This window comes from Sminthopsis crassicaudata, chromosome 1, assembly GCF_048593235.1.
Source record: "Sminthopsis crassicaudata isolate SCR6 chromosome 1, ASM4859323v1, whole genome shotgun sequence".
NCBI lineage: Eukaryota > Metazoa > Chordata > Mammalia > Dasyuromorphia > Dasyuridae > Sminthopsis > Sminthopsis crassicaudata.
Window position 1 is genome coordinate 401,369,717 of NC_133617.1, and position 13,665 is coordinate 401,383,381.

General features: G+C 34.5%; 1 protein-coding gene across 4 annotated transcripts in view; it reads left to right on the forward strand.

Annotated features, from left to right (window-relative positions):
• The window catches only part of ARHGAP17 (Rho GTPase activating protein 17), a 136,879-nt gene that overhangs the window by 90,055 nt on the left and 33,159 nt on the right, over positions 1-13,665 (forward strand). For all 4 annotated transcript variants that reach the window (XM_074280040.1, XM_074280041.1, XM_074280039.1 and 1 more), the window contains exons 4-9: positions 5,263-5,336; positions 10,483-10,594; positions 11,227-11,303; positions 12,630-12,741; positions 13,289-13,357; positions 13,547-13,628. In XM_074280040.1, the coding sequence (XP_074136141.1) occupies positions 5,263-5,336; positions 10,483-10,594; positions 11,227-11,303; positions 12,630-12,741; positions 13,289-13,357; positions 13,547-13,628 (526 nt within the window). The remainder of the gene's footprint in view (positions 1-5,262; positions 5,337-10,482; positions 10,595-11,226; positions 11,304-12,629; positions 12,742-13,288; positions 13,358-13,546; positions 13,629-13,665) is intronic.

Consider the following 13,665-nt stretch of genomic DNA (forward strand, 5'->3'; position numbering starts at 1 on the left):
AAGGGGAAAAGCATAAGCAGGGGTTAATAGGATGGCAAGCAATATAGAATTAGTCCTTCTAACCATAAATGTGAATGGGGCAAACTGCCTCATAAAGAGGAAGCAGTTAGCAGACTGGATTAAAAGTCAGAATCCTACTATATGTTGTTTACAGGAAACACACCTGAAACAGGATGAGACATTCAAACTAAAAGTAAAAGGGTGGAGCAGAATCTATTATGCTTCAGGCAAAACCAAAAAAGCAGGGGTAGCCATCCTCATCTCAGATCAAGCAAAAACAAAAATTGATCTAATTAAAAGAGATAAGGAAGGGCATTATATCCTGCTAAAGGGAAGCATCAATAGTGAAGCAGTATCAATATTAAACATGTATGCACCAAGTGGTGCAGCATCTAAATTCTTAAAAGAGAAATTAAGAGAGCTGCAAGAGGAAATAGATAGCAAAACTATAATAGCGGGAGATCTCAACCTTGCACTCTCAGAATTAGATAAATCAAACCACAAAATAAATAAGAAAGAAGTCAAAGAGGTAAATAGAATACTAGAAAAGTTTGATATGATAGATCTTTGGCGAAAGCTAAATGGAGACAGAAAGGAATATACTTTCTTCTCAGCAGTTCATGGAACCTATACAAAAATTGATCATATACTAGGGCATAAAAACCTCAAAATCAAATGCAGTAAGGCAGAAATAGTAAATGCATCCTTTTCAGACCATAATGCAATCAAAATAACATTTAATAAAAAGCCAGGGGAAAATAGACCAAAAAATAATTGGAAACTAAATAATCTTATACTAAAGAATGATTGGGTAAAACAGCAAATCATAGATATAATTAATAACTTCACCCAAGAAAATGACAATAATGAGACATCATACCAAAATGTGTGGGATACAGCCAAAGCAGTAATAAGGGGAAGTTTTTTTATATCTCTACAGGCCTACTTGCATAAAATAGAGAAAGAGAGGGCCAACGAATTGGGCTTACAACTAAAATTGCTAGAAAAGGAACAAATTAAAAACCCCCAGACAAACACAAAACTTGAAATTCAAAAAATAAAAGGTGAGATTAATAAAATTGAAAGTAAAAAAACTATTGAATTAATTAATAAAACTAAGAGTTGGTTTTATGAAAAAACCAACAAAATAGACAAACCCTTAGTAAACCTGATTAAAAAAAGGAAAGAGAAAAAGCAAATTGATAGTCTTGAAAATGAAAAGGGTGAACTCACCACTAATGAAGAGGAAATTAGAACAATAGTTAGGAGCTACTTTGCTCAACTTTATGCCGATAAATTCGATAACTTAAATGAAATGGAAGAATACCTTCAAAAATATAGCTTGCCCAGATTAACAGAGGAAGAAGTAAGTAGTCTAAATAGTCCCATCTCAGAAAAAGAAATAGACCAAGCTATTAACCAACTTCCTAAGAAAAAGTCCCCAGGACCAGATGGATTTACAGGTGAATTCTACCAAACATTTAAAGAACAACTAACTCCAATGCTATGTAAACTATTTGAAAAAATAGGGATTGAAGGAGTCCTACCAAATTCCTTCTATGACACAGACATGGTACTGATACCTAAACCAGGTAGATCGAAAACTGAGAAAGAAAACTATAGACCAATTTCCTTAATGAATATTGATGCTAAAATCTTAAATAAGATATTAGCAAATAGACTTCAGAAAATCATCCCCAGGATAATACACTATGACCAAGTGGGATTTATACCAGGAATGCAGGGCTGGTTTAATATTAGGAAAACTATTAGTATAATTGACCATATTAATAATCAAATTAATAAAAACCATATGATCATCTCAATAGATGCAGAAAAGGCATTTGATAAAATCCAACATCCATTCCTACTAAAAACGCTTGAGAGTATAGGAATAAATGGACTATTCCTTAAAATAATAAGGAGCATATATTTAAAACCTTCAGTAAACATCATATGTAATGGTGATAAACTAGAACCTTTCCCTGTAAGATCAGGAGTGAAACAAGGTTGCCCACTATCACCATTACTATTCAATATAGTACTAGAAACTCTAGCCTTGGCAATAAGAGCCGAGAAAGAGATCCAAGGAATTAGAGTAGGAAATGAAGAAATCAAATTGTCACTTTTCGCAGATGACATGATGGTATACTTAGAGAACCCCAAAGACTCTGCTAAAAAGCTAATAGAAATAATTCAGAATTTTAGCAAAGTCGCAGGATACAAAATAAATCCACATAAATCCTCAGGATTTTTATACATTACCAACACAATCCAACAGCAAGAGATACAAAGAGAAATTCCATTCAAAATAACAGTCGATAGTATAAAATATTTGGGAATATATCTACCAAAGGAGAGTCAGGAATTATATGAGCAAAATTACAAAACACTTGCCACAAAAATAAAGTCAGATTTAAATAATTGGAAAGACATTCAGTGTTGTTCTTGGATAGGCCGAGTGAATATAATAAAGATGACAATACTCCCCAAACTAATCTATTTATTTAGTGCTATACCAATTAGACTCCCAAGAAACTATTTTAATGACTTAGAAAAAATAACAACAAAATTCATATGGAAGAATAAAAGGTCAAGAATTGCAAGGGAACTAATGAAAAAAAAGTCAGAGGAAGGTGGTCTAAGTGTACCTGATTTAAAGCTATATTATAAAGCAGCAGTCACCAAAACCATTTGATATTGGCTAAGAAATAGACTAGTTGATCAGTGGCATAGGTTAGGTTCACAGGGCAAGATAGTGAATAAAAATAGCAATCTAATCTTTGACAAACCCAAAGATCCCAAATTTTGGGATAAGAATTCATTATTTGACAAAAACTGCTGGGAAAACTGGAAATTAGTATGGCAGAAACTAGGCATGGACCCACATTTAACACCACATACTAAGATTAGATCAAAATGGGTCCAAGATTTAGGCATAAAGAACGAAATCATAAATAAATTGGAGGAACATGGGATGGTTTACCTCTCAGACTTGTGGAGGAGGAAGGAGTTTGTGTCCAAGGGAGAACTAGAGACCATTATTGATCACAAAATAGAACATTTTGATTACACCAAATTAAAAAGTTTCTGCACAAACAAAACTAATGCAAACAAGATTAGAAGGGAAGTAACAAATTGGGAAAACATTTTTACAGTTAAAGGTTCTGATAAAGGCCTCATCTCCAAAACATACAGAGAATTGACTTTAATTTATAAGAAATCAAGCCATTCTCCAATTGATAAATGGTCAAAGGATATGAACAGACAATTTTCAGATGATGAAATTAAAACTATTTCCACTCATATGAAAGAGTGTTCCAAATCACTATTGATCAGAGAAATGCAAATTAAGACAACTCTGAGGTATCATTACACACCTGTCAGATTGGCTAAGATGACAAGAACAAATAACGATGAATGTTGGAGGGGCTGTGGGAAAACTGGGACACTGATGCATTGTTGGTGGAGTTGTGAAAGAATCCAACCATTCTGGAGAGCAATCTGGAATTATGCCCAAAAAGTTATCAAAATGTGCATACCCTTTGACCCAGCCATACTACTACTGGGCTTATACCCCAAGGAACTATTAAAGAAGGGAAAGGGTCCTGTATGTGCCAAAATGTTTGTGGCAGCCCTTTTCATAGTGGCTAGAAGCTGGAAGATGACTGGATGTCCATCAATTGGAGAATGGTTGGGTAAACTATGGTATATGAATGTTATGGAATATTATTGTTCTATAAGAAATGACCAACAGGAGAAATACAGAGAGGCTTGGAGAGACTTACATCAACTGATGCTGAGTGAAATGAGCAGAACCAGAAGATCATTATACACTTCAACAATGATACTGTACGAGGATGTATGCTGATGGAAGTGGATTTCTTCAACATAGAGAAGAGCTAATCCAATTCCAATTGATTAATGATGGACAGAACCAGCTACATCCAGAAAAGGAACACTGGGAAATGAGTGTAAACTGTTATTTTTACCTTCTGAATCCAATTCTTCCTGTGCAACAAAAAATTCGGTTCTACACACATATATTGTATCTAGAATATACTGTAATATATTTAACATATATAAGACTGCCTGCCATCTGGGGGAGGGGGTTGGGGGAGGAAGGGGAAAAATCTGAATAGAAGTAAGTGCAAGGGATAATGTTGTAAAAAATTACCCATGCATATGTACTGTCAAAAAAATGTTATAATTATTAAAAAAAAATAAAAATAAAAATAAAAAAAAAAGAAATCAAGTGAGAGGAAAGATCACTTTCACTTTTGGTAAGAAGGGCAGAATTTGTGAAGATGGTGGCATTTGAATATATCTTGAAGGGTATCAACACTATTTATCACCAGCAAGTCACTTTAACTTCTCTGAATCTCATTATATTTTGGGAATTAATAATATTTGTACTGCGTTGCTATTGTCTTTGAAATTGCTTGTTTTGAGAAAGTGCTTTCTAAACCTTAGTTTATTAGTATTGATCATATTAATACTCTTATTACTAATAAGCAATATAGTAAGAAGAGACAGAGATGGATAAAATATTTGAGATTCCTTATCAAAAGGTTCTCTTTGCATTGATCACCTGCCATATAGAGAGACTTAGAAATTCATCTTAAAAACCAACCCCTATTATTCAGAGTTTTGACTTCACTTGTGTATATATTGTGGAAGTAATGTAAAATTGAAGCAACCTTGAATGTAGGATCTGGAGATCTGGTTTCCAGCCCCATCTTTAACACTTATTAGCCCTTAAGCCTTATAAAATTCATTTTTTTTTTTTCTTCAAACCTGTTTCTTCTGTAAAATGTGAGGATTGTACTATATGGTCTCTAGACACTTAATCCCAGATTTCCTATAGCTCTAACACTGTGCTTTATTCTAGTGGCTTTTCCAGCTCCAGTGTTCTAATCACTAAGATTTTCTTTAGCCCTAAAATTCTGTGAGGGGGAATTTCTGTAAGTATGAGAGTATTTATATAAAGAGTAGAAATCAGACACAGCGTAGTGAAAGTACCTTCTGAACCCTCTCTTTGCAGAGTTAGAAGATAACAGTTGTGGAACTCTGCATATAACGTTGGCTTGCTGTATAAATTGGTTTTACTGAAATGTTTCTTTTTTAAAAATTTGTCTGTCATGTGGCAAAGGGAGGGGGGCATATTTGGAAGTGAAGGTGATATAAAAATAAAAGATCAGTTAAATTTTTAAAAAACAAAGTGAATAATAGTGAGCTAAAAATATGCCTTCTGCTTCACAGAAAAAACTTCCTTTGACTGCCCTTGCTCAAAATATGCAGGAAGCATCTACCCAGCTTGAAGAGTCTCTTTTGGGGTATGTATTCACATGATTGTAAAAAAAAATACGGTTCCATGAAGGGAATAAAACTGTATGTGAATCGCAGCTGTCTGTGCAAATCAGAGAGAGCGTTGGCATGATTCTGTGTAAGATAATAAATATAACCCTCTAGGGCAAGGAGTAGTAGCGGGGACTAGAAGAGGAGACTTCGTGCTGGGGGAGAGAGGCTTCCTGAGGAAAGCTGGTAGGAAAGGCAGCCCAAGTGGGCCTGAGGCACGACTAAGAGCACACACCCTCAGAAAGATCACTGGACTTGCTGTGGAACTGTGTGCAAGTCACTTAAAACTCTCTGAACTTTCCTTTATCTATAAAGTGAGGATTATAATTCTTACTCACAAGGAGTATTGTTGTAAGGAAAATTTATAAAATGAGTTGCAATTCCTCTTGAAGTATGAGGGGAAGCTAGCCAGAGACCTTTCCTTCCTTTGGGGGGTACATTGCAAGATTAACAATTATGTATGTGATCTCACATCCACAGTTGGCAAAATATTAAGACCATAATTTTTAACTGTGTTTTGTCCATTGAATTTGCCCCTACAAAGGGGACCTCCTGCCAACCCCTCCCTCTTCTGCCCTGTTCATTGGATTCATTTTGATTGGTGGTATACTCACCTGGTGGTTTGACATGTGATTGAGATTCGTTTCTTTGAAAATAAGTTTTCATTGCCATGGTTCCATGACACTATTGTAGTGAGTCTCTGGAGCTGGATCGAGGAATATTGCAGTATTCTCAGATCAAAATTATTTTTAATCTACTGTAACTGAAAAAACAGAACTGCTGCCTGAACTTTTTCTTATGGGACTGAGATAGAAGTAGGGAGGGCATCAAAGAAAGATTCAATGTCAGGCTTTTGCCATCCTGAAAACTTAGGAATCATCAGGCAGCAGAGATGACCTACTTTTCTCTGGTCTTGATATTTTATAAATTGTGTGTCTGCTGCATCAGCTGAAGGAAGTCATCAGCACAGTTTTAGGTTGTCTGTCAGTTTAGCTCAGGTTTAAAGTGCCAATTATGTCCCTACTACTAGAGTGAAAGTTCCTGTTCTCTGGGCCTCTTGTCACCATGCTCCATTTGCCCTTAAGGTTCTTCACTATTTGGTTTCTAAGTTCACCTTCCTTAAATTCTCCAATTGAGATCACATCTGTCTTATGACCCCTGAAATACCAACTTTACTAATATCCCTGTCTTTGATCCTTAGAAATTCTGTCCAGTCTCTTCAGCCTATAACAGAAATGTCATTTAAAAGTCTGTAATTCTATCTGTCATCGAATGGCCATCACATGTTTTCTTTTGCCATTCTTTACCTGTTTTCCCTAGAATTATCTTGTTGTCCCTTGCTCAAGATGCTTTGACTCTGAGCATTTTCACCAGCTATTTCGCATGCCTGCATCTCTCTTTGCTCATCCACCTCCTAATTTTCCTGGACTATTTTGAGTCTCGGCCAGAGTCCTATCTTCTGCAGCAAACTTTTCCCAGTCCCCTTAATGTTAGTGCTTTCCTTCTATTGATTATCACCAATTTATCCTGTTTATACATACTTGTTTACAGGTTATCTCCCCCATTAGACTATAAACTCCTTGAAAACAGGGACATTTTCTTTTTATTCCCAAAACTTATGCACAGTGCACAGCATATATAATAAGTACTTAATAAATGCTAATTGGTTGATTGGCTTTTCCTCTCTCACCATCCTCCAATTTATTTTCCCTTTCTCATTCCTGTTTTTTACTTTTCTTTGGGAGTATTTTCTAGGTGTCCCCATTCATTTATTTCTTCTGCAGTAGTTTTCTCCATCGTTCTAGTCTGAGTGGGAATTCCTCATACTATTTACTTCCTGGCTAAACAACACACACACACACACACACACACACACACACACACACACACACACACACACACACACACACACACATATATATATATTTTTTTTTTTTTTTTTTTTTTTTTGCTGAGGCAATTGGAGTTGAGTGACTTGCCCAGGGTCACATAGTTAGTACGTGTTAAGTGTCTGAGGTCACATTTGAACTCAGGACCTCTTGATTTCAGGGCTCGTTCTTTATCCACTGTGCCACTTAGCTGCCCCAGAAATATACATCTTCATTTTCAAAGCTAATCAGCAAGGAGACTGGGTAGTGTTAGAGGACTTGATGCAGTCAGCATAGATATAATCCACAAATGACAGCATCTGGAGAGCCTTACCATCTAGAGAAAATCCCTCTTCCAAGAGCATGGCCATGAAAGTGGTGAATTATGCCTCATGTGATAGCAGGCATTTAACAAAGTTAACTTCTCTGGTTGCATCTATCATGAAATATTATTTGATCTTCAGATGCATGACAGACACCTTGCTGAATCTTTAAGGTCTTGTTTTACTCCAACAAATTTATATGTATGTGTGCACATTTATATGTATATAATGCAAATTATATAGGTTTTAGCATTCTAAATCAAGTTAATAAGCATTTATTAAGCATGTGCCAGGCACTGTAACTAATATTAGGGATGACAAAAAGGCAAAAGCAGTAAACATATAGGTCTTACATTCTCTATACCTCTCAGTCATATTTTATTCTTCACCATATCAGTGAAAATATAAACTACTAAAGAAAATAGGTTGCAGAAATCAGCCTTATTATATTTTTGTCAAATATATCCCCCCTCTATCTTATAGATAGATGTAGATACATACATACATATACACATATAAATACATTTATCATTACCATAAATATTATAGAGTTTATAAAGCTGGAAGGTAGGTTAGATGTTAATTGGTTTTTGTAATTTCATTTTTGGTCATTATTATAATGATGTCCACTTTTTTCTTATTCTTTTACATTCACTTCTTTAAGGTCTCTTGAAAATAGATTTCTGTATTTTGTTGCCTATAGTGCAACATCTCCTATTTCTTTCCAAGAGCCATTTTTTGTCACTAGGAAAAGTGTCATACACAAAAAACAAAATCACCTTGTGAAATCTTCAATAGGTGTAGTGCCAAAGAGGAAGCGAAGGTCCAACTGTTTTTCCCAACTTCATTTTCTTTCATGATTTCTACTACTTTATATATTAAATTGATTGCAGCTGTATTCATGTCCAAATATGGCATTACTATCGCTATCTGTAATGAAAATTGTTCATTCTAAAAAACTTAGTTTCTTTATTGTTCTTCAATTTCATTTATCAGTACTTTTGGGTCTAATTGGGTTTAATACCAACTCATCTGCAAGTTCTTATTTCCACTATTTTTCCTTTTTTGAGAAACAATATTACAAATAATGTTCTCATATCATCTTTTGTAAATGCTTTCTTTATGCATGAGCTTGTACCTTGTTTTGATGTTGCTCTTTTGTAATGTTCTGCAAATGAACTTGTACCCTGAATTGTTGTTGCTCTAGACCACTTTATTTCTTTGCTTAATAAGGAGATTGTTTACTGGCTAAAGTGGCTTGAGTTTATTTTTTTTTAACTTCCTCATTTGGGTGCTTGTTTTGCTTAAGTTAAGTTTTTCTAAGAAATGATAAAAATGAGTCACAATCCACTTTCGTACATTTTTAGGGTCAGCATTTATAATTGCATGCAATGTCTTATCTTTTGTCTTTAAATTTGATACTAATTTACAGCTTTGCTCTAACCATCCCAATAATCTGATGCAGATGTCATCAGTAACATATTGCTTTCCCATATATTAAATTATAAATACTGTTTTAAATATTTAGTGCTCACTCTGATCTTAAAACTATCTTAAAAAAAAAAAACAGTGTGTGTGTGTGTGTGTGTGTGTGCGCGTGTGCATACACATGCATGCATGTCCTATGGCTTTTGATTCTCTCTAAGTCTTTGATCTCATTTTTTTTTGTCATGAGCCATATTTTTCAGTTTTTTGTTTTGTTTTGTTTTCTTTTTTGTATTTTTTTCTGTACCCATATTTTCATGGAAGTCACTGCATATCATGGTGGCTTATGTTGAACCTTGGATTTAGAAGATCTTGTTAAGTTCTTCATAGAATTGAGAAGCAGCATATTACAAGGAAATACAAAGAGTCAAAAAGATCTGTGGTTAAATCCCAGCTCTGGCATATGATCTGTATGCCTAGTGATTTTACCTTTCCAGTTTTCATTTTCCTCAAATGTGAAATGAGGGTTTTGGACTGGATGATCTTTTTTAGTTTCTTCTAGTGTCTTCCAGTGTCTTCCAGACCCTAGAATCTATGTAATAATCTCCTTCACTCTATTTGACTAATGTTGATATGTCAATCTGCAGCTGGATTCAAAGTGTTCTCTTAGCCAATATACATCCTGACTGCTGTGAAGCAAGCTGAACAAGGGTCCTGTGACAGTGAGATTTCTTGTTGCTTTTAGGCATACCATAATGCACTTCTGCTAGACTCTTCATTTCTCTGAAGGGAACCTGTGAGCCAGCCTTCTCTTAATTGCAACTCCTTCATATTACTTGATTTTATTTCTTGCTATACTATTTATGTGAATATGTTTTTGTTCCTTCAGTTCTGCCACTTTTATAACAGAAGAACAAGAGAGCAATCCAAGACCTTGGTGACTAAAAGCCATTACATTTTTATCTTTTTCATGGGTCAAAAAATATATGAGCTTGGGCCATGCTGACATACCTTTTTGAGAATTTAGTCCTCTGCTTCTCTGCACCATGAAGAAGTGTTGGAGCAGCATTTTACAGAACTTAGAATTCTGTTCATCTTTAAAAAATTTGAATGGTTTTCTTTTTGGCCTCACTTCAATTTGCAATTATCTCCTTCCCCTTATTGTTCTGCAGATAATCCTTTGCAACAAAAATTAAAATAGAAATGGGGAGCAGGAAGCAATTTAACAAAACTAATGAATATATTAGCTTAATCTGATAGTGTAGTACTTTTTCCATATCCATAATCACCCATTTCTGAAGAGAAGGTATATTTTATTTAGGAACAGATTTGGTCAAAGTTACACTGTGTTGGGTTTCCCTTTATTTTTGCTCTTTTCATTTATATTGCAATCTTTGTATTTTGTTTATACAAAGCATGTTGTTAACAGTGATATTCATCTCTGTAAATTATTAGTAGCACTTAATTTCTTAATAGCTTTTGTTTACTTGAGGGTTTTGCTTTTAAAGGAAAATGCTGGAATCTTGTGGAGAAGCCCAGAATCTTTTGGCTCAGGAGCTCTCTCAACATGAAGTTTTTGTTGAAAAAGAGATCATGGAACCACTGAGTAATATTGCAGAAGTAAGTTCTTTTGTTTTATGATGTCAAAGAAATAAAGTTTAATGATGAAAATTTAAGTTAGAATTTTTTGAGAAGAAGGCTATTGGACTTTAGCATGAATGTCTGAAAGTGAATGAACAAATTTATTTTGTTATTATATATGTGTATCTCTTTATCTGTAAAGATATAACATATACACACACAAACTTCTTTCAGATTGGCCTGTGAAACTTAATGCTTTGGCAAGCTGAAATAGCATCAGTGTGGATATTTGTTGTACCCACCGATTTTAAAATCTGTTCATACTTTACTTGATGGTTCTTCATGATTTACTGAAGAAAAAAAAAAAATCCCTTACCAGATAAGCAAACTTGTTAGTGATAGTGATATGTGGCTTTTCCAAGGCCAGTCTTTGGAGGCCAAATACACAGCCTATTGCCAGACTTTTACTTGAAGGCTTTTCCTGCTGCGTAGGAGCTGAAGGAACCTTAGCTCCACTGATAAAGAATTCAAGCATCCAGGGCCCTCCTCTGCTCCCCATTGAAACATTAGATAACATTTTAGAAATTTAAAGTGTGTTTTTTAATTTAATATCTTGAGGGTTTTTTTTTTAAACCTGTGTTTCATAACATTTCATGTCTTCTTTATTCCAGGTGGATATCCCAAACATTCAGAAACAAAGGAAACAACTTTCAAAATTGGTACTAGACTGGGATTCTGTCAGAGCTAGGTAAACATAGAAGGTTGCTTTTGAAAAAATGCTAATTTACTATTCCTCAAGTTTCTAGCAGCTTTATCCATCTAGGAGCAATGCATGTCCCAAAACTTGTAATATTTTATGGATAGATTAGGCCTTCATGATTTTACTTAGAATATGTGGATTTTTAGTTTATATAGTTTAAAAAAATTTTTGTTATCTAGTCACTTAGTTATTTGGTTAGAAATAGCAGATTAAAAAGGGTTAGATTAGGAAAAGAAGAAGATTCTTCTACCTGATACTTATGTATGATGGAGACTACTTTTTAAAGTAACCTACAGTACTTTTGAATAGCTCTGGTTAAAGTTTTCTTTCTCATTGAACCCAAATCTATTTCTTCTTCCAACTATTGCTCTATTTTCTGGAATAGGACAGACCAATGTCTTTTAAGATTTGAAGATTTCTATTATGTTTCCTCTTAAGTGTTTCTTTGCTGAGCTAAATATTCATAATTTTTTTTTACTAAAGCTTTTTATGTTCAAAACATATGCATTTCAATATTTACCTTTGCAAAACTTTGTGTTAGAAATTTTTTCTCTCTCTTCCCGCCAATATTCATAGTTCTTCCAGCTGTTTCTTATGACATAATTTCATATCCTATTGGTCACCTTTATTTGGACACATTTCAGTCTTTTCAGTGGCCTTCCTAAAATGTTACTCAGCAATGGGCACAAAATTTCAGGTGTTATCCAATGAGGAAATGCTGTGGTGGAACTTTTGTTGTTAAGGCTGTCAGAATGCTCACACTCTGAAAGTATGTGAGTTTTGAGAGACCAGTGATTGTATCCTTTTCCCAGAAAAGTGTCTGAAAAACAGGAACTTGAAGATTTAGTGTGATAAGGATTCCTAAACAGGATATTATGGAGAGCATGAATTTTTACATGAGAGGCTGATTATAGCAGAGGTTTGGAGCTAGAATATGGAGTATGATCAAATGAAAGGATTACTTAGTTGCTTATGGGCAGCTACTTTAGCACTCTTTCAGTAATGCCCATAGAAAAGAGAAAGAAGTTGTTTAGGGGGTTATTTACTGCTAGGAAACAGCAAATTTGATCTGAAGGTTGACTATTTTGATTGTTTATTTACCATATTCCTCACGGTTCTTGGCCTTTTTTCTAGAGATATTCTAAACTTTTATACTCATTTTAAAAAAAAAAAAAAAAAAAAAAAAACTTTTCAAGATATAGCTTGTTTCCCAGTGAGGGAGGTGATCAATGAGAAGTTTGTCAGCATTGATCATTATCTCATAAGCATGGGTTTACATGGGCAACATTGATTCAGTTCGTCTTTAATTTGCAGGTGGAACCAGGCTCACAAATCTTCGGGAACAAACTTTCAGGGGCTTCCATCAAAGATAGACTCTTTAAAAGAAGAGATGGATGAGGCTGCAAATAAAGTGGAACAATGCAAGGTAAACTTGCTTAATGACAACAGCAGTCTGTTTTGTTAGGAATGTAATATTGAATGTTAGTACAAAGGACTAAATTTTCCTGATAAATATTATTTAAGTTTATTTGAATGCAAGAAATATTATAATATCCCATCAATCACTTCCTCTATGCTCTGTCAGTATTCTTTCTATTTATTTTCATTACTTTCCCTCACATGCTTACTATTAGGCTGTGCTTCATTCTTCTAGGATTTTTCCCCCTATTATTTTAGAAGGGTCTTTCCAGATATCTTGATATTCTTGATGTTTTTCAGTTACAATTGCATCATAATATTCTATCACATTAACAATCCACAGTTTAATAATGATATTCCTCTCTTGTACATTTAGGTTGCTTCCAGATTTTTGCCTCTACATATAATGCTACAATGAAAAACCTTGAAAATATCCAACTTTTTTTGTGGGTTTTCAGTAACATATTCAGGATGTATTCTCAGTAGTTAAGACACAAAGGATATTATTTTTGTAACCTTATCATAGATTCTTTCTTCTCTTTTACTTAATCTAGGATCAACTTGCTGCAGATATGTATAACTTTGTAGCTAAAGAAGGGGAATACGCCAGATACTTTGTTACGGTAGGTCTGCTTATTCTAATGTGAAATGTTCAGTTTTACAAAAATGAGCTGTCTCGGTTTTGTTTGAAGACCTTGTACCATGTTTTGTCCATTGAAAACAAAGACCACATTTCTTTTGCTCAACCATGTTGTGATGTGTTCATCAACGCTAACATTTCCTTTGTTTTTGAATGTGGGTTCTGTTCTCAGTTATTAGAAGCCCAAGCAGATTACCATAGAAAAGCCTTAGCTGTCTTAGAAAAGGCCCTCCCTGAAATCCAGGCCCATCAAGGTAATGTAACTTGTGTTGTTGCCTCAATCTTCTCTCC